At 33.3% G+C, this 26,126-nt stretch overlaps 1 protein-coding gene across 1 annotated transcript in view; it reads right to left on the bottom strand.

The window, feature by feature from the left end:
- The window catches only part of CDH18 (cadherin 18), a 318,315-nt gene that overhangs the window by 98,520 nt on the left and 193,669 nt on the right, over positions 1-26,126 (bottom strand). Inside the window, exons 4-5 of the mRNA XM_068532070.1 lie at positions 20,528-20,695; positions 902-1,089 (exon numbers count right to left, since the gene is read on the bottom strand). Coding sequence (XP_068388171.1) covers positions 902-1,089; positions 20,528-20,695 — 356 coding nt within the window. The remainder of the gene's footprint in view (positions 1-901; positions 1,090-20,527; positions 20,696-26,126) is intronic.

The following is a 26,126-nucleotide window of genomic DNA, read 5'->3' on the forward strand; positions in this document are numbered from 1 at the left end:
TAGATGATTAGATAGATAGCTAGATGATAGATGAAAGATAGCTAGATTCAAATAGCTAAATAGATGATTGATAGATTGAAAGATAGATTGATTGGTTCACTTCGATATTACAGTAGCACATCAGAATAAAATTTCTCAGCCTGTGCTCTGAACATATGACACAGTAGAATCATCTGGAGTACTTGTTAAAAAGGCCAATTCTTTACCCCCACTCCATCCTTTCTGAATCAAAATATGGAGGGAAGGGCCTAGGGACATAAATGTTACTAGATTTACAAGCTGAAGTTGTTAAACATTTAAAGACTGAGACATACTGCATTAGGAATTACATTTAAATCCTTCTTTGCTAATTGCCTGTGTTCCACTTCATTTTTACAAGGACATGAGCATTATGTTCTCTTAAAAGCAAAAAGCAATAGATTTAGTCCAATGACAAATTCTTAGGAATAAAAAAGAATGGGGAAGAAGGTTAATGGCTTCACTAAAAGATCCATGACTGTCAAGCAAACTCGTCTCCTAAATATTGTTAGCCAACATGATGAAGTTTTTTACATTAGTTAGAAGGTCTCTTAATGCTACTTTGATTAGTGCAGCATAGAGTAATGACATTAATAGAACAGGTATTCATGATAAATCTGTTATCTGAAAACAAAGATGGGGCAACACATTCATAGTGTATTCTATATCCAATCTTCCCACCCTACTAAAATACATTTCTTAAGAGAGGATTTAAACAGTTAGACATAATCATAATTAAAATGTAATTCATATTAAAGAGGAAATATTTGATCATTTTAATGGCATGACAATATACATTATTCATACCTCTGCCAAATTTCCATTCATGGAAAAATGAGTGAATTGCCTAAATCACTAATGGTATATATATATATTTTTTTACCTTCTTTAAGGAAAGGATCCCTTCTCTGGTCTCTTTGTCGGTGGAGATGGAGAATATCCCAACACCGTCACCATTAATGATGGAGTATGTCATGTCCGCATTTGAACCAGTGTCCGCATCATTTGCCTTGATTTTCCCAACAGCTGAACCAACTTGAGCTGACTCAGGAACATACAGCTGATAGTGTTCTGAAAAATATTTCATATTAAACTTATTTAATGATAATAATGTTCATAAAATAATCTTATAAGAAAGGGACATTAAAATATTTAGACCATACATCTATTTATGCTTATACCTCTTTCACAAATGTTCACATTCCCCTATAGACACTTATGAATTAGACATTAAGCATAATGGACATGTTGTTACCAATTGTTTTATTGTCAAGTTACAATCATATCAATTACAGCAAGTTATTTACTATAGCAAATCTCAAATAGCTATATAAATAACAGAAAGCTTTAATTAAAATGTAATTTTATAAAGAGTTTCAACCATGATTAAATTAATGGTGATTTAACATTATACATAAATACAATTAGACCATATGGATACGTGAATATAAAACATCTATAAAAATAATTTCTCTGAGGTAATAATTTTTTAGTTGTGGTATGATAATAAGTTTTTTTAGGTTAGTGCATCTGGTAAGTGTGTGGAGTATTCTAATTTGCTTCTAAAGGTACAATTGTATGTTTTAAAGTGCTATATGTTGCTACTGAACATCGACGTGTGTGTGCGTCTGTGTCTGTGTTTAACATCGACGTGTGTGTGTGTGTGTGTGTGTCTGTGTCTGTGTCTGTGTTTATTCATTATTCAACAGAGATATTTCCCAGTTCTCTTCTATAAATATATTTACACTACTTGACTTACTTGACTTCAAATGTTAGTTTTTAGTTCAACAGCCCTCAACAACATAACATTTCATGGGTAGAGCACCTTCTTCTGTGAAACACATGATCCCCTGAGCTGAATCATGCGCTTTTATCAGGATCTGTCATATTGCTAAAGGCTCTATCCCTCCTGATAAAGCTAATTGACCTGGGAAGAGCATGAGACCCACGTTTTTACAGGACTCCACCTTTCCCTTCACAGTTGAAGGGTAAAAGGATAGGCAGCTGATTCACAATGATTCACAAAAGGAGTATGCTCCCCGAAATGTTCAAACTGGAACTAGGAAAGAACTTCAGTCCCTCTTTGATGGCAACATCAAATGTGAAACATTGAAAGGGGCTTCTGACAATGGCCATATTTCCAAAATTCATGTTGAAATAACTAATCTAAGGGCCATAATAATTTTTAGAATCCTTAAAAATATTATGATGTTCCTAGGCAGTTACATACAAAATAGAACACTGTTCTGATGAAAAAATATATAGAAATGTTGCAAAATAAATTAGAACATATCTCCTAAAACTTTTTGAGGTTGTCTTGGAAGTCAAGTTCCTGGTTTCTAAAGTCTATAAGTTCCAGCTAAACTATAACTTCCCATAATTCAGTAAGCCTCACAAAGGACTTTCAACTAGCTAAACCTAGGACGAAGACACTTGTAAAAAAACAAAAAAAAAAAAAGTCAGCACACAGAGATAAATAAGTAAATCACAGAACTATTATGATAGTAGTATTACAAAGCACATTGTTTTCACAAAGAAAGTTGCAAAAATCTGTACCAGTGGGTCATAAAAGATTCATGGCCCAGAAAACATTTAGGTAGAGTCTTATAAGAGGAAGCATATCCCTGGAAGAAGAAGATCAAGTGCAAAGAAAGAACTGATACTTGTTGATACACCAAGTGTTACAAGTATAGTAACTTTTCCCCATGCCCCGTTAGACAAAATGGAGTATATTAAGATTAGTACTTTAACATTTTATACACTTTCCGTATAGTTGAGAAGTTATGAATTGTAAACTGTGAAACAACCTTTAGTATGCAGTCTCTAAGGTGGCCCCTGATGTTTCCTACTTTTTGATATTCATGCCCTTAAGTAATTCCTTTTCCTCAAATGTTGGCTAGACATAGTGACTCACTTCTAATAAATTGAGCATAGAAATATTAATGAGGTGTCACTTTCAAGATTAGGTTATGAAAGGACCATGGCTTCTATCATGGGTACTCTTTCTCACTTTCCCTTAGATTGTTCCCCTGGGGTAATCCAGCTACCAGGTTGTATTGAAGCCCTACCTAGTGGACCATATGACAAATGACTGAAAACTGACAATAATCATGTTAGTAAGCTGGAAGCAAACACCATCCCTGCCTCCCCCTAGGCAAGCCTTTGAATAAGACCATAACCTCTGCTGCTGGCTACACTGGGATCTCATGAACCTGAACCCGAGGCACCCAGCTAAGTCAAACCTAGATTTCTGATCTCCGGAAATAGTGAGATAATAAATATTGGTTGTTTTAAGCTGCTAAATTGGATTGATTTGCAATACAGCAATAGATAATCCATATACAACTGCACTGTAGTTGTCAGTGATTTGCAAAATACAAAGGACACATTTTAGTTCTTGTCATCCTGTGTCACTTTGCATAATGTCTGGGGAAATTAAAACCAAAACCATAACAAAACAAAAATCCAAACAAACAAACAAAAATCATGATAAACATTTATTCTTGGAATAATGTATTTAAATGTCTTTTAATCTCCACATCTTATTTTATAAAGAAATAAATTATTGCTGTTATGGCCAATGCTCAAGGTGAACCACTTGTCATATTCAAATTCTCAGCTCATCCTCCTAGGGGATACCATACCATCAAGTAATCACGCTCCTTGGTTTTTACCCAAAGGAGCTGAAAATTTCTTTTGACATAAACACCTACACAAGACTGTTTATAGCAGCTTTATTTATCACGGCCAAAACTCGGAAGCCACCAAGATGTTATTCAGTTGGTGAATACATAAACAAACTGTGGCACATCTACACAAGGAAATATTATTGTTAAAAGGAAATGAGCTACCAAGGCATGTAAAGACATGGAGAAACAATAAGTGCGTATTACTAAATGAAAGAGGCCAATCTGAAAAGGCTACATACTCTATGATTCCAATTATATGACATTCTGGAAAAGCAAAACTATGGGGCCAATAAAAATATCAGTGGTTTCCAGGGGTGGGGTGGGGCGAGATGAATAGGCAGAACAAAGAGGATGTTCAAGACAGTGAAAATATTCTGTGTGATACTATAATGGTGGTCATTCTGCATTATACATTTGTACAAACCCCAAGAGTAAACCCTAAGTTAAACTATGGACTTTAGGTGATTATTATGTGTCAATATAAGTTCATCCTTGGTTAAAAAAAAAAGTACAATTTTGGTGATTGATGTTGACAATGGGGGATCCTATTTAAGTGTAGGGGCAGAAGATACATGGGGAACCTTTGCATCTCCCTCCCAATTTTGTTGTAAATCTAAAACTCCTTTAAAAAAACAAAGCCTTATAAAAGAGGAATATATTTTAGAAATAATAATTAGACATGAAATTAAAGATGCTATTATACAACTCAAAAGGATAATTCTAAGTATAGTGGATATCCTAAAAAGTGTATAATGAAGACTATAAAATGCCCAAACTGATTCAAACTATTAAAATGTATAATACCAAAGTATTCAAAATGAAATGTCTACTAATCACTACAAAATAGCTGATAGATAATATTTATGTATAAATCAAGAGAGGTTTAGAATATTTCTGCAGAATGTCTAAGGACTGAATGAATAGCCAGATACTTAAAATTACTCTAAATTCCAGGAGAATAACTACAGTGAGTCTCTTTTTTAGATAGTTTTATTGAGGTACACTTGATATACAAAGAATTGCACATATTTAATGTGTACAATTTCATGAGTTTGGACAAATGCAAACACTGGCAATATCATCACCAAAATCAAGGTGATAAATACATCAATGCTTTCCAAAGTTTCCTTGCATGCTTTTGTTTTATTTTGTTTTTTGTGGTAAAAATATTTAACGTGAGATCAACCTTATTAACATATTTGGATGTGCACAACACTGCATTGTTAACTGTAGTCACTATGTGGTACAGCAGGGCTCTAGAATTTAATCTTCTAGCATAAGTGAATCTTTACAACCATTGAACAACAACTCCCCATTTCCTCTATTCTCTTTGCCCTTTACAACCACTATTGAATTATATGCTTCTGCAAGTTTGACTATTTTGGAAACCTCATATAAGTGGAATCATACAGTACTTGTCCTTCTGTGACTGACTTGTTTTACTTAGCATAATGTTCTCCAGGTTCATGCATGTCACATATAGTAGAATTCTATTCTTTTTCAGGGTTGAATAATATTCCATTATTATTGAATATATACCAAAACAAACTAGATATAGAAGGAAGATACCTCAAAATAATAAAAGCATATATGATAAGCTCAGAGCTAATATCACACTCAATGTTAAAAAAATAAAAAGTTTTCTTCAAAGATCCAGAAGAAGGCAAAGAGCCCATTCTCACCTACTTCTATCTGACATTGTACTGGAAGTTCTAGCCAAATAAATAAGGACGAAAAAGTAAAAGGGATACAATGAGAAAGGAAGAAGTAGAATTATCTCTGTTTGCAGATGACATGATCTTATAGGTAGAAAACCCTAGAGACTCCATAAGACAAAAACAAAACCAAATAAACAAATAAAAATCCTGTTAGAATGAAGAAACAGACTCAGTAAAATTGGCAGTTTTCAAAATCAACACACAAAAATCAGTTGTGTTCCTATACACTAACGATGAACAACCCAAAAAGGAAATTCAGAAAACAATCCTATTCACAATAGCATTGAAAAGAATAAAATACTTAGGAATAAACTTAAGCAAGGAGATATAATCACTGTGTACTAAAAACTACAAAACATTGATAAAACAAGATAAATTAAAGGAGACATGAATAATGGAAAGACATCCTGTACTCAAGGATTATAAGGCTTAATATTGTCAAAATGTCCATACTGCCCAAAGAAATCTACAAATTTAATGCTATGCTAGTCTAATCACAATTCCAATGGCACTTTTTCACAGAAATAGAAAAATATTATCTTAAAATTTTTATGAAACTACAAAATACCCAACATATATAAAAACAATCATGAGAAAAAAGAACAAAACTGAAGGCTTTATACTTCCTGATTTCAAAATATATTACAAAGCTACAGTAATTAAACAGTATGGTACTGGCATAAATATAGACATATAGACCAATAAAACAAGACAGAGAATTCAGAATTAAACCCATGCATATAAGGTCAATTGATCTTTCATGAGGGTGTCAATAGTAAGAATATGGGGAACTGAGTTTCTTCACCAAATAGTATTGGGAAAAGTAGATACGTACATGCAAAAAATGAAATTAGATACCTATGTTACTATACACAAAAACCAATTTAAAATGAACTAAGAACTTAGAGGTAAAACCTGAAAATGTAAAATTCCTAGAAGAAAACATGGGAAAAAGCTTTCTTGACACAGGTCTTGGCAAAAATTTCTTGAATATGACACAAAGCATAGACAATAAAAGCAAGAGTAGATTAGTGGGACTACATCAAACTATAAAAAAAAACTTCTGCACAGCAAAGGAGACAATCAATAGAATTAAAAGGCAACATATAGGATGCATGAAAATATTTGCAAACCATATATCTGATAAGGGGTTAATTTCCAAAATACATAAGTAACTCCTACAAGTCAATAGCAAAACAAAACAAAACAAAGACAATGAATAACCCAATTTTAAAAATGGGCAAAGGATTTGAGCAGACGTATCTCCAGAGAAGACATACCAATAGCCAACAGGTATATGAAAAGATGCTCAACATCATTAATTATCAGGGAAACGCAAATTAACACTATAGTGAGAGACCACCTCATACCTGTTAGGCTGGCTATTGTTGAAGAACAAAAGATAAAAAGTGTTGGCAAGGTTGTGGAGAAATTGGAATCCTTGTACACTGTTGGTAGGAATGTAAAATGGTGTAGCAACTAGGTAAAACAGTATGGAGGTCCCTCAGAAGATTAAAAATAGAACTACAATATGATCCAGAAATCCCACTTCAGGGTATCTATCCCAAAGAATTGAAATTATGATCTCAAAGAGATGTCTGTATTCTCATGTTCATTACAGCATTATTCACAATGGCCAAGATATGGAAACAACCTGAGTGTCCATTGATAGGCAAATGAATAAAAAGAATGAATAAAGAGCCTGTCTAATAAGATAAAAAATACCAGCAATTTGGAAAATAAAACTACTGAGTGTGTATGTATGTGTGTGTATATGATATTCTAGTGAGATAATTATAGGATTACTAAAAGAGGAAATTAGAAAAAACAGAGATATTATGATAAATGGAGATGAACTCAATGAGCATTGGATGTCTCTGACAATAAAGATCACTAAGTATATAAAAATAGAGTTACTAGGAATTAAATAATTTCAAGGAAACCAAGGTCTTTGGGACCCAGGATTTTTTAGAGTAGAAAGCATATTCTAAAGAGCCCAGTGTGCATTTAATGCTCAAATATTTTATTAGTATTTGTGTTTAACATAAATATTCACATGTACCTTTGAAACTTTAATCCTAAATATAATACCTTTATGTTCTATCACATTTTTAGGATAATATGATTAACACATGGGAGGAAATATATAAAATTATCCTAAAATAACAAAAGATATCAGACAAAACTTACTCTAAACACTAATTCTAACAAAACAAAAAACAAAACACATGCAACTATCAATCCTGAAGACATATAACATGTAGAATCACCTTTAAGAATTTGGACAACTGAGAGTCAATAGTCCATAAATAACCAGGTATTATCAACTTTGAATAATAATTATAATACATGAACTTTTGTTTACCTGTTATTTTATGAAAACTGGCATTCCCTATAGGAGTAAAAAACACTTGGGAGAAACTTTAAGAGATATGGTTCAAAATGTATTTAGAAATCTTTGACTAATAGTCTAAAGTTTTGCCTTTGCTATTCATGATATAATTCAATCACATAGAAAGAGTCAGTTTATTATTTAGAAAACAATGCACTCTTATCTAAATAAGATTAACAAAGGTCATAACTCATAGAATCTTAGTGTACATGGTAAATGATCTTGTGCCTTTCCATGTTATTTTTACTCAGTAATTGCTCTCTCTGGGAAAAAAAAAAAAAGACACTATCTTGGATAATTTTACAGTACAGTCTAATCAGCATTTCTATAGTTGCCAAAAAATCCCTAGAGTACTCTGCTTGAGCTCAAAAAAAGGTTATATATTGTACAAGTCTTATCCAATTTTCAGAAGGAGTAAGGAGGACTAAAAAAAAAAAAAAAAAAAACACACATTGAGATTTTTATTTCACACAGACACATATAAGCACACACACATAAACATATGGTATATATACACACAAACATATTACTTGAGTGTGTGTTACACAGTACCACCATTTATATATTAGCTTGAGAGAGAGAGAGAGAGAGAGAAATCATGTATTCGTTTCCCAGAAATAAATTTTATAATTAGGTCCATAAGGACAAACACAAATTTAAAACAAGAGACTTAATTCTTAATTCTCCATGTTAAAATTAAGGGGAGAGATTTTTATTTTTTTCCCAGTTTCCTTTTCTTGGAGCGTTTACTAGAGAAAACTTGTCATGCATATAACTATATATGTGAAATATATATATTTCATAGCTAGAACATATTTATTTATTTTAAAATCTCATAATGTCATAGATATAATCATAGATCTAGTTGATATAACAAAGGAATTGATTTTAAAACAATATCTCTTGTAGAATAGGTTATGGATTAAAAAAAATAAAAACCCAAATCATTTAACGTGTTTTTTAAAATACAGAAATTTATGTTTCACATTATTTAGTAAGTAAAACAGTCATTACATTCCTTAACCCGTATCTCTGCTTTTGTAAAAAACAATCATATTTAATAATTATGCTGCCCCAATACACTCATAGTAAATAACTTGGTTGTCATATACACAAGCTACAACAGAACAGCCCTGGTTATTGTTATGACAGTCATCAACTGTGGAAGGGTATTCTAGCTGAATTGTGTAGCAGTAAAGAATCACTGAAAAAAAATCCTTCACGGCAAAGCAAATTTTTTGTTTGGTTGACGGTTGAAGTAGGTAATGACTTGTAAAATGGCAATACAAAAACACCCCCAAGGACTTCTCTGGTGGCACAATGGTTAAGAATCCGCCTGCCAATTCAGGGGACACAGGTTCGATCCCTGGTCCAGGAAGATCCCAAATGCCGCGGAGCAACTAAGCCCGTGAGTCACAACTACTGAGTCCACGTGCCACAACTACTGAAGCCTGTGCACCTAGAGCCCGTGCTCCACAACAAAAGAAGCCACTGCAATGAGAAGCCCGCACACGATAACAAAGCGTAGCCCCTGCTCACTGCAACTAGAGAAAGCCTGCATGCAGCAACGAAGACCCAACCAGCCAAAAATAAATAAATAAATTTATTTTAAAAAAAACCTCCCCCCAAACCAACTACAGTGTCCACATTTGCACCACTATATACTGTGAGGAGATGGGATATAGTTTGGCGGAGGAGAAAACTACAATCAGCCAGCTGACCTAATGCCGTTAGGTAAGCTTTTTTCCTGCATCCATAATTTTGAGATGTATTTTGGTCTTTATAATAAACAAATATCACCAGGATGTGTTTAGCTCTGGTGGTGTTTTTATATAAAAATATGTTGAGATGCTTTAATCTGAGTTCTGAGTCTCTTTTTTCTAGTCATGAAAGTTTTCTTTTAAAATGTTTATTTTTTGTTGTTTTTATTTTTGAAGGGATATTTACATTCATAATTTTTCTCTCTGTCCTCTCCTACATATAAAATACCATTGGGCTTATTGTATAAAGATTTTTCTCTTTTCCCTCATTTTTATGTCATTGTTTTTATATTATTATTGGTTCTTTTGATTTTTACTGCTTTCAAGACTGATCTTAATTAAGCATTTTCAATTTTCTAGAACTCCTAATTTATTTCCTACATCTCCTTTTACACATCATCAGGGTGCCTGTTTTTTTAATTTTCTTTTTCTAAACTATTTGAACAACAATGTATCTATATCAGAAACTTCCAAGACTTCTCTACTTATTATACTGAAACTATTTTTGTTTCTATTATATTAAACATGATAATTAGTTTTCTAAAAAGAAAATTTGTTGCCTATAGTTGGCTTATCCTCAGATCTCTGGATATCTGTAAGATTATCTTCTCTTTTATTGCGGTAATGCTCCTAACTTTTCTGGTTTTGTAATACAAAAGGTTTTTTAAAACCTTCTAATCTCATTAATGATATGTAATTATTATTATGACTATTATGTTTTTATGTTTTTTAAATTTGTCTTTTCCGTTTATATCTTTCGCTTAAAGAAATTTCATGTTTATGTAGTAATATTGATTGATCATTTTATGTTTAATGTCCTTGTTTTTTTTTCATCTTCCCCTCTTCTAGTGCCATAAAATAATCTCATTTTCTTTTAAAGCATAAATAGCCTATGTCTTTAATCAATCTGGTAAACCTCCATGATGTCAATTTATCTACTTTTTACAAGGATGACCAGTGGTGCCAGCGCCTTTCATTTCCTAATGTATTTTAATCTGTAACTCCAATTTGGACCTATACCAAGTCCTCCAGTACACATTACACTGCTTCCTAAGGGCTCCACAAAGTCCACTGGATCTATTTTCCAAACCAACTGGATGTTGATATCTGTTTTATCAGCCCCTCCCCCATTGTCTTCCCTTAAGAGTTCTTGATTATTTATGAATATTCACTCTTCCACATGAAGTTTCGGATCAGTCTAGATTATTGACTCATTCAGTAAATGTTACTTCCCTGTGCCAGCATAATTTCAGGTACTAAGTATACAATAAACAAAACAGACAAAAATCCTCATCCTTACGGAGTGTACATTCTTATGAGAAAGAAAATGGGCAAGATATATGACAAAACTATACAGTATGTTATGCTGTGATAATGCTAAAGATGACGGATACAGAATGTTTATTAATCAGCTGTTTATGTGCTGATTAATCACCAAAATATCTCAGTAGCTTACAACAACAAATATTTAATTCTATGTTGCATTATATGAGAACTATGATTAAGCTACAACTACTAGGTTAGGCTCAATGCCCAGTGAATTTTCATTTCAGAATATGAGCTGAAAAGGCAGTCATTGGGAAGGCAAGATCAGGAACACAGAATGAAACCACTTAAAGGCATTTAAAGTGGCTATGGCATGTCTTCTCATATTCTGTTGGCAAAACAAAGTCATTGGCAAAGCACAGTTAAAGTAGCAGGGACATATATGCCACCTCCAGGAAAGCATGATAAGGGAGGGGAAAGAAATAATTGTGAACAAATAATACAGTCCGTTCACTGTCCACTCTCTAGACTCAAATAACTATGTGCCCCTTAGAGGTAAAATCCACTTACCTGCTCCCTGACACCCCCAAATCTCTTTAAAACATGGCACCAGTCTTAATTTCAAGACCTTTTGATATAATCATATACAATGTGGCTTTTCTTGTTCCAGAGACCACTGAATTAGAAGGACACATTATTTGCCCACCAAAAATTCAATATATAATTGGGGATGAATAAGGGCAAAATTGTTGAAATAAACACCCTGTTTAAAAGGGAAAATATGTCAGTGGCTCATAGCAATTCAGAAATTATTGTCTGCAATCATTATAAGCGTTTCTGTCCCTAAGGCTCTAAGGCTAATTTATTTGTTGAACCTTTTACATTTGCATTTTTAGCCCTAAAAGTCATGAAATTTCTAGTTTCTTCCTTTTCTCTTTCATGTCGATTAGAAAATACACGATTTTTTTTCTGAGCTGATCTCTTTCTTGTAGTATCTTATCAAATACAGCTAATAAAAACCAACTCATATTATAGACATTCTCTCTTAATATCTCTTCTCCTAAAGCCATGGCTTCATTAGGTACATTTTCTGCCTTCCAAGTTATCCTAGGAAAATATTTATCAAAGCAAAACACAGTCACCTTCTAGCATCCTATAAGCATTACTTCATACTTTGTTTTTCTTCAAACACAAATCCACGTAATTTGTTGTTGGTGGTGCCTTGGTCAAATTAACTGGTGAATCCTAAATTCAATGGGAAAATATCTTCTAATCACTGGAAAGCATGGCAGAGACAGGGAGAAAACAATTAAATCTACCAGGGAAGGTAAGAGAGACACAAAGTATTTGAGGATGAGAAGTCAGTAAAATACTATTCCAAACAGAATTCTCTGAGGAAGACAAATGAGAATGAATGTTGTATAATGACTGCAGCCTCTGACACAAACATCTTAAGCAGTTTTCCAATGAGGTTCTCTGAACAATGAATTCATTCTTTTTGTTTTAATGTATCTTTATATCATCTTCATTTTTAATGCAATTTAGCGTGTTAAAGATTACTAGAGCAACAGTTTTTCCCCCTTCTCATCAATTTTGAAGACAATTCTCTATTGTCATCTGTACTCTGCTTTTGTTGATGATAAGTTCATAGTGAGTTAAATGGTTTTCTCTTTGGTTTTGGAATTCTAAACTTCACCATAACACATCTAGGTGATAGTATTTTTCCACTCTGTTTGGAGCTTCTAATAATTGTTTATCTAAGGATTCATGTCTGTATTTATTCTTGAAAACTCTTAGTCTATTTTTTTGTTTTGAACACTGCCTCACCATTTTCTTTGGTGTCTTCATATGAAAGTCCTATGATTGTACATTGAAGCTTTTTTTCCTTTGGTACATATTTCTCTCTCTCTCTCTCTCTCTCTCTCTCTCTCTGTCTCTCTCTTTCTCTCTCTAATCTTCAGCTTCTCAGATGCATTCTGGTTAATTTTCTTCAAACATGTCTTCCAGTTTACTTACTCTGTATTCAGCTGTGTCCAATCTATTCCCCCAATGTCAATGTCTATGTTGCATCTTCTGTTGATTGATAAGTACAGTTTTTCCATTTTTCATTTCAGAGCAAGCCCTGGTTTCATGCCAGACACCTAACTCTAGTAACATCTCTAATAAATTCCTGTAATTATATACTTCCTCCTTTCTCCAGGGCTAACAAGCTAAGATGCTAGCTCCCAGTGCCTACATCCTGCCTTATACTCTCTCTGGGCTCTCACAACATCAGCTTGCAAATTTCCCACTTGAAGTGCAGATTCACTCACACTACTACAACCACATGAAAATATAAATTAAAATTTATTGAGGGAAAACTTATAATTACATCAGTAGCAGAATGCACATAATTCCCTAATCTCTTATTTTTCCAGAGTATGACATTTAGGCTTCACAGAACTCTACAACAGAGCTCCCGTAGAAAGGAACTCCCACCCCTATAATGTTCTCTATATTTTCAAGGTCAGGAGACAGAGAGCACTACAGCACCTAGGCAAATATGCAAGAGGGGAAGCTCCCTAGCTGAAGAGGTGGCTATATTGGAAAGAAGGAGCCTCTGAGTTCTATAGCTGGTGCCAGCTTATAGAGACTAGACTTGTCATATCAAACAAGTCTTCAAATTGGTTTTCCTCATTCCTCTAAATTTAAGCTCCTTTTTAATATTAGCTACTTAATTGCTGTCAAAATGTTGATTATGTATACACCTACATTTCTTTTTTTGTAAATATCATGAAGGTTGGTTCACTCTTGGCAGCTATAAGATATTTTCCATGGAAAAAAATTAGAAAGTGTGTAGAGACAATTTTTTCTATGAATGAAACGTCTGTTACACCAAATGTCTACTACAGAGTCTATAGCATTTTTGATGCCTTAAATTATTTTAAGATAGAATTTCTCCTTATCTGGGAAAGTTAAATATACTGGAACATTTATGATTTAAATGCCTGGTTGTGAAGCTTAGACTTGCTGAGCTATGAGGTGGTGCAATGTGTATTATTGAATTTTAGGTATCAAATTGTGTATAGTACATTAGTAGTGTCTTTTTTTTCCTTAGTTTGAATATATGTGAATAATTTCTAAGTGATATTCTACCTCATTAGCAAGTTTTAAAGATACCTTTAAATAGTGCTAATGTTAAGACTACATAATTTTATGTGACATAGAGATACAGATATTATTTCATATTTTTTTCTGAATACTCCATAATTTCATATGCCATATGTGATCCTTTTCAAATAATTTCTTAGACTCCATCATAAAATGTTAATGATTAGCTGAAGTACATTTAAGAAAGGAAGACTTGATGGGAATAATAAAAGAGAATTTGGTTCATTGAAGCTTGTCCCTTTTAATATACTCTTTTCCCAGGATAGTCTTGATTCTCATTGCTTTTTAAAAGACCTCGTACCTTTGCTTCAGTAGCTTTACCAGGTGAGCAAATAAGTCATTTCCTAAGATTAACCCCATGCCCTAGCCTATAAGAACTGTAATCAACTGATCATTACATTTATTCTGACTAGTTAATATTTTTATTACACGAATAATATTTACTTGGGAAAGTGACCACCTTTACACAAGATACATATTTATTTATAGATGATTCTGGGAGAAAGTTGATTGACACATAAGTGGTTAAGATACTGTAATATGATTTATCCTGGATGTCTGACATCATAGGGTTAACCAGAGAGTTTCAAAATCTCTACATTAAATTGTTTTATGCAGATATAGTATACATTGGAAATGCTACTTTCAAATTTAAAAAAAAGACACACAAGGAATCTGGGATTTCCCTGAATCTAAGACACTTGTATTGAATACTAATCATTAAGAATTATGTTAAGCTCTGCCTGCAATGTTTTTAATACATGAATAAAATAAAAGACTAATTCTACAGCTATTCAAATGCCACACATTAAAAGGACAACTGTCCTATATCAGAATATTCACTGTAATTGGGAATAATACCTTTAAAATTGCTTAACCTACATTCTGTGTTACCACGTGTCAACATGCAGCATTGCAAAGCTGATTCTCCTGTACAAATTTTTTTTCTTCAAAGTAATGATACAATGGGCCACTTTTTAACACTCACTCAATTTTAATCATAAGCATGACTCATAAAAAACTGAAAAAACTGTAAGCTTATAAATCCCAACTGAAAATCATTCCTACTTTTTTCAGCATTCTATGAAGAATTAGAAATTGATTTGTAAAGACTAACTAGTAATAATCAAATCATTTCTAAGAAATATATGCCCATGTCCATAAACACACATATCTATACAAAACAGAATAAGTAAAGAAAAAAAAAAAAATCAGCCTACAACTCTGTCATAGCATACAGCCAAATAGGTTAAAACAAATCATAAAATGATTGATGTGTTATAACCAGTTAGTTTCTAAATAGGCAATTTCAAATTATTCCAAAATATCCAACCTTAAAAGAATTCCACTAACTTATTTATTTATAGCTGTTATCTTGTCTGAAAGAATATTCTCTTCAGGTGTACGCATCTTGTTTAATAGAATGAATATATAATAAAATAATTTTTTCAATTGTTTTTATTTTGTATATTATCTCATAACATAGATAAATATATTTTGTCTTTAATAAGGTTGAATGAAAAGCTATTTATAATAGACCAATAACTTGCCTGTTTTACTATTAATTAGAGAATTCCAGCTCTCTTTCAAAATGTATACTTTCAATTTAGCCAGGTTAAATATCAAATTGGTATACTATTTATTTAAGTATCTTCCATGATATTTCAACTTAAACAAATGGAGTGGTCTTTCCGTTCTGGACTTGATGGAATTGTATATATCTGACTAACTCTCCCATCAAATACAACTATACAAGCTGCGCAATATACATAAAATGACTGCCATTGGAGAGAATTCAATGCAGCGAGGCTTGGATGAGGTATGGTCCTTGAGGGAAAGGAAGCATAACAAGATGAGTTTTACATTCTCAATGACTCAGGGCATTTTTTTAATATGCTGTGCTATGGAAAAGAGACCAAACAGAAATTACGTACTTTGTGAAACAGAGGTTGGGGTTAAAGGGCTGGCACAGTAGCTGAAATGAGAATAAAGGCACAAAGAAGAAACTTCAGAGAAATGAACCCCAAAATCTGAATGCAATTTTCCCTGTGATAATTATAGATATATGTACCACATTTGCATATGTGGAGACTCAAGGAAAGCAAAGCTGGAAGACAAAAGACCTAAGCAGACATTTCAGCAGGCATGAGGCACCAGGAATCAGAGTTCGTAAATGCTTGTGACTCCAGCTGATATTAGAGAAAAATTAGTTTTTAGGAGTAAGAGCTACTTCCCAGGAATAAGGGGAAAAAATGAAATTGACCAGTTATAACAAAGTCTAACTAATTTAGGTAATCATACTCTACATATCTGCAAGAAAAAAAACAACTCTCTGTGGAGGAAGATGACATAATCAGGAACTTCTACAATCGTTTATCCATAATGTTCAATCAATAATAATAAGATACGCTTAAAAATGGAAAATGACCAAAACCAAAAAGGAAACAAGCAGTAAAAAGACCCAGATATGATGTTGATTTAGGAATTATTAGGAAAGGATTTTGAAATAATTAAGATTAAGGCTTAAGAACATATAGAAAAAAGGTGAAAAATTGTAGCAAATACCAATAATGTATATTTAATAAGTCAAGGGATAACGATAGAGCTAAAATATGTCAATGCTGAAGCATAGAGTTAATAAATTTAATACACAAGTTTAATTGGAGAATAAACATGGTGGAAAAGATTAGTGAACTAGTATATAGGTCAATATAAAATAGCTAGATTAAAAAAGAGAGAGAAAAAAAATATATATATATATAGAAGAGTAGACTGATGGTGCATAGTTAAAAGACCAAACGTATACTTTTGCAGAACCAGTAGTTAAGAAGTGAGGAAATAAGATAGAAGAAATATTTGAGTAAATGCTGACCAAAATTCCCTGGAACTCAATAAAAGATAGCTTTAAAATGCCTTATAATTGAAAAGCAGATTCTTAAAAAAAGTAAATACCTCCTAGGTACAACATAGTTAAACTCCTGGAAAGTTAAGCAAAGAATATCTTAAAATAAGAAAGATCTGTTAAAGTAGAATAAACTATAGTAAAATGATAATAAGACTGAGACTGATTTTTTTAACAGACAAGATGGTGGTCAGCAGACATTACATCATTAATTATTGAAATAGAAAAAAATATCCTTAAAGCTGGAATTCCATTTCCATTGGAAATTACCCTTTTAAACATGTAGGAAAAAGAATGTCTATGAAAAAAACTAAAAAGGAAAAAAAAATCATTGATAGTAGACTAGCACTAAAGGAACAGAAAGGGATTTTTAAAGAAAATTTAGAATTTCCTTTAAAAACAATTAATGACTATAGAAGGAAAAATGGAAAATAAGGAAAGAATAAATAGCACCAGGAAGGATAAATTATAATTGACTTAAAACATGATTCTTTAACAAAACAAAACAAAACAAAATTACAATTTCACATAAGGCTTAATTTATAAGAGGACAAAAATAGCAAAAATCAAAGATTTTTGAAGTTTAAAGTTATTCCATTTTTCAAGTGATAAATTATATTTTAAGGTGGAATGAAATAAATTGAAATATCTAGAGCAAACATTAAAGAAAAATAGAAGAAAGTAAAATAAAAAATATTGATGGAGGATAAAATGAACAAAATTAAATACATGAATAATTCACAGAAAGTAAGAAAAGAGAGAAAAGAAACAAGTAGCAAGATGATAGACTTAAATAGAAATGTACCAGTAATTAATTATAAGTATAGTAAATAAAAATAAACAACAAAAATGTGAAACCAGATTACAACAAATCAATAAAAACTTAGTATCTTAAATAAAACTTTAAAAAAATAAGAACAATATAGTAAAAAAAGTAAAATGATGAAAAATATTATACCATCCAACTGTTAACCAAAAAAAGGAAAAAGAAAAATCTGGAATAGTTATATTAATATCAGGTAAATTAGACTTTAAGTTATACTGGGTCCGTTTGATGACTGATCTTTATAGAATTTGAACTGTATATAGAGTTCATGATGCATTTCATGGTGCTTTGTGAACGCAAGTCCTCATAGTACATCTTTTTTTTTTTCCTCCATGCGGTTTGCAAAGTTTCCCACTATATATCTACCCACTTGGTGAGTTATAATGCTTGTGGGAAAATTAAAGAATACTTTACCGCAAGCTACTCTTGTCATGGTGACACCAAATCATTCTGAAAGCAGCAATGTGTTTAGTGCAATATGAGTGCACAATAAAATATCTTTTAAACAAATCAGAGTGTGAGGTTCCGGGTGTGTACTGCCTCTGTTTCAAAACACTAAGAGCATCTCAACATGTGGCAGGATTGACAGTTGTCAGTCATTCTGCACAGACTGCTACAGACTGAAGACATGTACATCCCATTGGATATAATGAGTTCATTCAATGAGTGTACGTTTATTCTGTGTCCTTGACAGGTAAAACAATTGTTTTTCCTATGAACTGATGCTTCAGCAACTATCATCAACCAAAATAAATTAGGAATACACTTTTCTATATTCATCACCATTACAATTTTCTGTTGATTTCTAAAAATCAGTTTTAATGGACTTGTCAATTTAAAAATCAGTTTATGGAGAGAAGGAGGGAGAGAAAGAATGGGAGATATTATTTGTACCAAGATCAAGCATTTATTGAGCCCCTACTGTGTAGAGTTTGGGTTTTTCACTCTATTATAATAAGGGTTATAATATTAATATATACCTTTAAAATAGTGGTGGTAGAATCTATTTGAAAATAAGGTAGGTTGAAAATAAGGTTGGTGTTGTAAATTATAATAAAGTTTATATTCAGCTGAGTTCAACAGCACTTTTCTCATAATGAAATATGTGTATATGTATATTGTGTGGAATAAGGGATAAAATGAATACAAAAGTACACTGTAATTTTGTAAAATGACTTGAAATTTAATTATACTTCATGGCTTAATAATGTGGACTTATCTATGATTTATAATTTTCTTTCAAACATATTTTCTTCATGGAGCAAAAGCCACATAAAAGAACCAGGTCACATAATCTTATCCTTAGAATCGATATTTTAAAGTGGCTTTACCTAACGATGAATTAGTCCTGAATTTCTTTCACAATGGTCTTTTAACAATAGTAGTTTGACAGAGTATTTAAATTCGACTAATTTACTCATTCATTTAGTAATCACTTATCCAAGACTGGGCAACGATCTGAATATTTAAGGTTACAAAGACAAATCAAGCATCATTCTTACTTAGAGAGACTCACAGTAGGGGAGATATGCACCTATGGAAATAAATATAGCATAAACGTTCATGGGAAAGTGCTATGTAACAGGAAACGAGGGTTAATTAACTCTCTGCTAATTCTGCAACAGGGTTCAGAGAAACTTGTAAGTGGGCTTTTAAACAAAGGAATGTGAGTGTGGAAAATTCTGGGCTGATTTAAGGATGTGCAAACTGCTATGTTTTCGGAACAGGCAGTATCCATTGTGTACTGAGTGTACTGAGAGCGATGCTGAGAGATAAGGCTGGGGACGGCCTTTCATACTGACTTGTGGAGAGCCTTTATTGACATCCCACGCTGTCTACTTCGTTACAGTTTTTAAACAGCATGTGTAAGAAGGACAGCTCCCCTACAGGACTTTTATGATAATTAATGGTTATTCTATAAAATGCCATCCACAGTTTCTGCCACATTAGAAATACTCATATATGTTTCTTTCCCTTTCTGAGGGTGTCATAAACACCATTTCATTCTGAGCTCACAGAACTGACACTCTCTCCCCTTGAATTGCCTGATAGTTTGTGCTCTGTATTCACAAGGTTCATATTCTACTTTGAGATCAGACTTTATTATATTAGCCGTACCCTGTGGTTGGATGGCGTGTTTGTGTGTGTGTGTATGTGAAAAGTGTTCATTCCTAACCTGCAGGATTTTTTTTAAATTTCAGTCACAAAGCGCGCATTTTTGACTATTTTGCAAGAGTAGAATGCCCATATCAAAATGTATCATGAATATCTCCATGAATTCCTTAGTGATACATAACTACTTCAGCAAATGCAGGATATCATTCCTTAGTACCACCATCTCATTTTTAGTATTTAACTGTGATGCCAACTGAAATGGATATCTAACACAATGACAGTTATCTACCAGGTTCAGGAGACCACAGATGGAGTGATTTCTTTAGTCTTGTGTATAAAAGGAAGACCATACAAAACAAAATATTCCCATTTAAGGTAATAGTAACATGGTATTATATGTTCAAGTATAGTTGACCCTCGAACAACATGGGGGTTAGGAGCGTCCAACGTCTCTGCTGTCCAAAAATGTGTATAACTTATAGTCGGCCCTTTGCATCCAGGTTCCTCAGTATCTGCAGATACAACCAACCACAGATCTGATCATGTAGTCCTGTAGTACCTACTGAGAAAAATCCATGTAAAAGTGGACCCTTGCAGCTCAAATCTGTGTTGTTCAAGGGTCAACTGTACTTCAATCTGTTTTACATAAATGAATAGTGATAAGTGCAAATCAGAAGAAACAGGTACGTACTTTGAGGAAACCGTGGGGGGTTGTCATTGACATCTGTCAGGGTGATGTTGACCGTGGTGGATCCCGACAGCCCTCCAACTTGCCCAGCCATGTCTTTGGCTTGAATGACCACTGAGTAATGTTCTCTGGCTTCTCTGTCCATATTATGTAAGGCAGTTCTAATAACTCCTGTAATACATATTTTAAACAAAACAGTATGGATTATACATTAAATGAGAAGCAACATAGGTATCTCTCTCTTTTTTCTTTTAAGAAAAGTAGTTTTAACTGAAATGCTTTTGAGAGAAAACCAGGCTTCTGAGACAAACAGTACCTTGACAATGTTATTAAAACTGTCTCACCGAAATATTTATTTATAACCATGTATCCCAAACCAATCTATTAGAGGCAAATGAAGATACCCATCTCTTGGCGGTCCTCGGGGTCACTGGCCTCTAGAGTGCGGCCCTGCAGTCCCTGCTCTTTCCTTCTGCTGGTGGCCTGAATATTTCACAACTCATTCTCCTCACAAGTGTCAGCTGAGATGTTTTGAGCAGAGGTTAATTTTCCTCCTTACAGAACAAGTTACATAGTTTTCTGACAGGGTTGTCAAAGTTTGATGATGAAAAACATTGGCGGAGTGTAGACACTTGAACAAAGATTACAGGCAGGAGGCATTTTAACATTTATCAAGACTAAGAAACTGACTTTTTGTCAGGAAATAACAACTACAATAAGAACTAGATCTAAGTACACTAGCAAAATAAAGTCATGAGATTGGTTCTAAAACTTGCATGTAAAAGTCACATTCTTTGTCTTGTAGTACCAAAAAAGACATTTAATGCACTTTCTCATTAATTAATACTGGATTCAATAAAGAGATACAAAATGTTATATATCCATATGTAGTTATGTGTAGGTAAACACACACACGCACACATAAATTAGATAGCTTTGTCAATAAAGCCTTAAATTTAGAAACTGAAACACATTTTCTAGCAGGTCAAGTTTATGCAAGGACTATCAAACATGTCTTAAAATAAAAACTTGTCCTCATATACATGAGCCATATTAAACATAAGCATATAAATAGATAAGCATACATGTATTTATATTTGTTTTATATTCATATAAATATACAATATAAATATATTTGCTACTCCAAACATAGGTCACCATTTAACAACCACCTTTTTACTTTTCTTCAAAATAGTTGGATCATGTCACTTTTGAGAAAGACACCAATGGCTTCAATCAAACTCACACTTAATTAGTTAGCAGCACAATTCACGGGACAGTGCCATTTATAATGACTGCCAACTATAGAGCTTGACAAACACTTTTGCAGACAATACGTTAATATAATGGGAGAAAATGGGTTTGTATATCCAAGTTGAAAAGATAGTCTTTTAAAAGTGGAAAGGATTAGTCGATCAGTTGTTTTGAATATAGAACACTTAACCACGTCTTTTTTTTTTTTTTTTAAAGAAATTCACGTTCTTTTATTTATTTATTTATTTATTTATTTATTTATTTATGACTGTGTTGAGTCTTCGTTTCTGTGCGAGGGCTTTCTCTAGTTGCGGCAAGTGGGGACCACTCTTCATCGCGGTGCGCGGGCCTCTCACCATCGCCGCCTCTCTCGTTGCAGAGCACAGGCTCCAGACGCGCAGGCTCAGTAATTGTGGCTCACGGGCCCAGTTGCTCCGTGGCATGTGGGATCTTCCCAGACCAGGGCTCGAACCCGTGTCCCCTGCATTGGCAGGCAGATTCTCAACCACTGCGCCACCAGGGAAGCCCTAACCACTTCTTTTTTATTTTCACCGAATTGATTGCATATGCAATGCTCTGAGAGGAGAGCCACAGGCCCCAGGAAAAGAGATCTCCCTACTTTCAAAACTTGTGAACATATAATTGAGGGAATTTAGGAGAACTTTCCTGAAGCTAAATAGGAATGAAAATTATTCTTATCAAAAGAAATTATAATAACATGATAATAAATGATTCATCTAATTCATGCATATGAAAAAGCCTCAAGCATCGTGATTAAATAGAACGTTTTATCACATATGATAATTATATAAGAAAAAATTAAATTGATGCAGAAAGGAACAAGTTAAGAATTTATGAAAATATTTAATGAAAGAATGTATACTCTGATATTTGGGGGAAAAAAAGATGCCATTCTAAAAAGAATACACTAGAAATGGGACTTGCCTCTGATATGTAGAAGTATGAGATTACTGTCCAGGATGTTTTACAATGAAATCATTACAGTGATATTTGCAGAATATACATATGTGAAAATAAAATCTGTCGTTAAAAAAGTGAATGATAGATATTTTTATGCAATTTGAATGTTATTCATTTCAGAGGATCAGAGAAGAGGAATTAGCACAACCCCTGTTTTACAGCATGGACTTTAATAATTTCATTGCAATTGCCATTATCTCCCTTCTTTTATAATACTGCTACTCTGACATGAAATGGGAAGAAATTTGTCAGCTAAACTTGCTTATGGAAAGAAAAGAGCATATCCAGAATTGACACATCTTTCTCAGAAACGATTGTTTAAGGGTTCATTTAAACTCTCGGTTCTCTTGAGAACGGCTCAGTTGCATGTGCTTACCTATGACCTCCCCTGAGGGCACATAGGTAACTGGGGAATGTTCAGGCAAATTGCCATAGCAACATGATCCCTGTATACAATAACCTTATTCAAACATGTGGCCCAGATGCTTGTAAGCAGGGTAGTCTAGAACACAGCTGATGCACAATAACACATTTTTTCCTTTTAAGTAGACTTTATTTTCTACAGCAATTTGGTCCATAGTAAAATTAAGAAAGTAGACAGTTACCATGTACCCTTTTCCTGCTGACACACACAGCCTCCCCAGCTAGCACCATTCTGTATTAAAATGATGCATTTGTTACAGGTGAAGGGCCTACATTGACACGTTATCACTCAAAGTACGTAATTTACATTAGGGATCACTCGGTGTTGTACATTCTATGGGTTTGGACACATGTATAATGATATGTATCCATCATTGTAGTATTGTACAGAATAATTTAACTGCCCTAAAAATCCTCTCTGTTCCACCTATTCACCCTCCCTCCCCTCAACTTTGGCAACCACTGATCTTTTTACTGTTTCCACATTTTGCCTTTTCCAAAAAGTCATATAACTGGATTCATACAGTGTGCAATTTTTTTCAGATTGGCTTCTTCAATTACTAAAAGGCATTTAAGGATCCTCCACATCTTACCATGGCTTGATAGCTCATTTCTTTTTAGTGCTGAATAATATTCCTCTATTTGGATGTGCCACTGTTTATTCATTCACCTACAGAAGGACATCTTGGTTGCTTTCAAGGTTTGGTGATTATGAATAAAACTTCTATAAACATCTGTGTGCAGGTTTTTGTGTGGACATATGTTTTCAGCTCCTTGAAGTAAATATCAAGGAGTGTGATTGCTGGATCTTATGTTAGGAGTCTGTTTAGTTTTGTAAGAAACTGCTAAATTGTCTTCCAAAGTGGCTGTACCATTTTGCATCCCCACCAACAATGAATGAATTTCTGTTGCTTCACATTTTTGCCAGGTTTTGGTGTTGTCAGTGTTCAGACTATCACCATTGTATTAGGTGTGTAATGGTATCTCCCTGATGTTTTAATTTGCATTTCCTTAATGGCACATAATGATGAAAATTGTTTCATATGTTTATGTCCATATGTATGTCTTCTTTGGTGAGGTGTCTGTTAAGGTCTTTTGTCCATTTTTAAAAATCAGGTTATTTGTTTTCTTACTGTTGAGTTTCAAGAGTTACTTGTATATTTTAGATAACAGTCCCCTATTAATAAGTCTTTTGCAAATATTGTCTCTCAGGCTATTACTTGTCTTCTCATTCTCTTGACAGTGTCTTTCACAGTTTAGAAGTTTTTAATTATTTTGAAATCCATATTATAAATTATTTCTTTCATCACTCACAACTTTGGTGTTATACCTAAAGTCACAGCCTAAGATACCTAATGTCATCTAGATTTTCTTCTATGTTACCTTCTAGGAATTTTATAGCTTTATATTTAGGTCTGTGATCCATTTTGAGTTACTTTTACCTAAGAGTGTAATATCTGTGTCATTTTTTTGGCATGTGGTTGTCAATTTGTTCCAGCACCATTTGTGGAAATAACAAATGTTTCTCCATTGTATTATATTGACTTCTTTGTCAAAGGTCAGTTGGCTACATGCATGAGAAACAATTGCTGGGCTCTCTAATCTGTTCCATTGGTATATTTGTCTATTCTTTCATCAATACTACACTGCCTTGATTACTATAGCTTTACAGTAAATCTTGAAGTAGGGTACTGTCAGTCTTCCTAATTTGTTCTTCTCCTTTAATATTGTGTTGGCTATTCTGGGTCTTCTGCCTCTACATACAAACTTTAAAACAAGTTTTTCAATGCCTACAAAATAACTTTTTGGGATTTTTGATTGGTATTCCATTGATAAAGTTGAGAAGAACTGACAATATTGAGTTTTACCTATCCATGGACATAAAATATATCTCCATTTATTTAACAATACCTCTTATTTGTTTCTTTCATGAGAGTTTTGTAGTTTTCCTCATATCAGTTTCATACCTTTTTTGTTAGATTATACCCAAGTATTTCTTTTAGGGGAAGCTAACCTAAATCATATTGTGTTTTTAAATCAAAGTCTACTTGTTCATTGCTGGCATATAGGAAAGAGATTGACTTTTATATATTAACCTTGTATCCTGAAAGTTGCTCTCTCAAGACTGCAGCCTTGAAAATAACCCCCACTGTGGGAAATGTGGGCAGAACGCACATTCCAAGGTCAGAGAAGGGGATGCAGAGCCTCTGATTGTCTGGGTCCAGCTTGCTGGTCAACTGGCATTCACATCCTCTGGATGACCTCCCCCAATAGCCATAACAACTACGACAGGTGATTCCAGTGTAAGTGGGTCAAAACTATGTTTTGAAAAGCCACAATTAGAAAGGCGAAGTTCTGCCATTATGTATTCATACATTTCTTCACTTTTTATTGCCATCTTGTCATGTCAATAAAAGCATGTATGAGGATATACACATGCGCACAGACAACAAACAATATGCAATAGTAATATACATTTTTCAAAATTGTGAAGCCTAAACTCATGTACAAGACTAGGATAAACTATATTTACATAGTCCAAATAAAAATTGATGTTTTGTTTTTTTGTTTGGCTTTTCTGCCATGTACCCACGGACCCAGTAGTTGTAATATAACTTATTTTTGCCTTCCAAATAAACATAATAAGGACTTACCACATGGCCTTTTTATTAAGTAAGTTTGTGAAGAAAACAACTCAGAGCAGCTGAATTAATCACCATAAATTATTGCATTGTTTGTTTGTTTAAAAACAAAGAAAACTCTCCTCTTTTCAGTAAATGCTAGGTAACTGGTAATGGCATATTCTGAATGTTTGATATCTTCACTAGCAATGTTTACTTCAAAAATTTTAACAGGAATTTTTCCTCTTATCTCCTGTGATGCTGGGTTGAATCAACAGGATGTGCTTACCCTTGTATCATTTTGTTTTGTTTCTTATTACTTT

Source organism: Eschrichtius robustus, chromosome 2 (assembly GCF_028021215.1).
Source record: "Eschrichtius robustus isolate mEscRob2 chromosome 2, mEscRob2.pri, whole genome shotgun sequence".
Lineage (NCBI taxonomy): Eukaryota > Metazoa > Chordata > Mammalia > Artiodactyla > Eschrichtiidae > Eschrichtius > Eschrichtius robustus.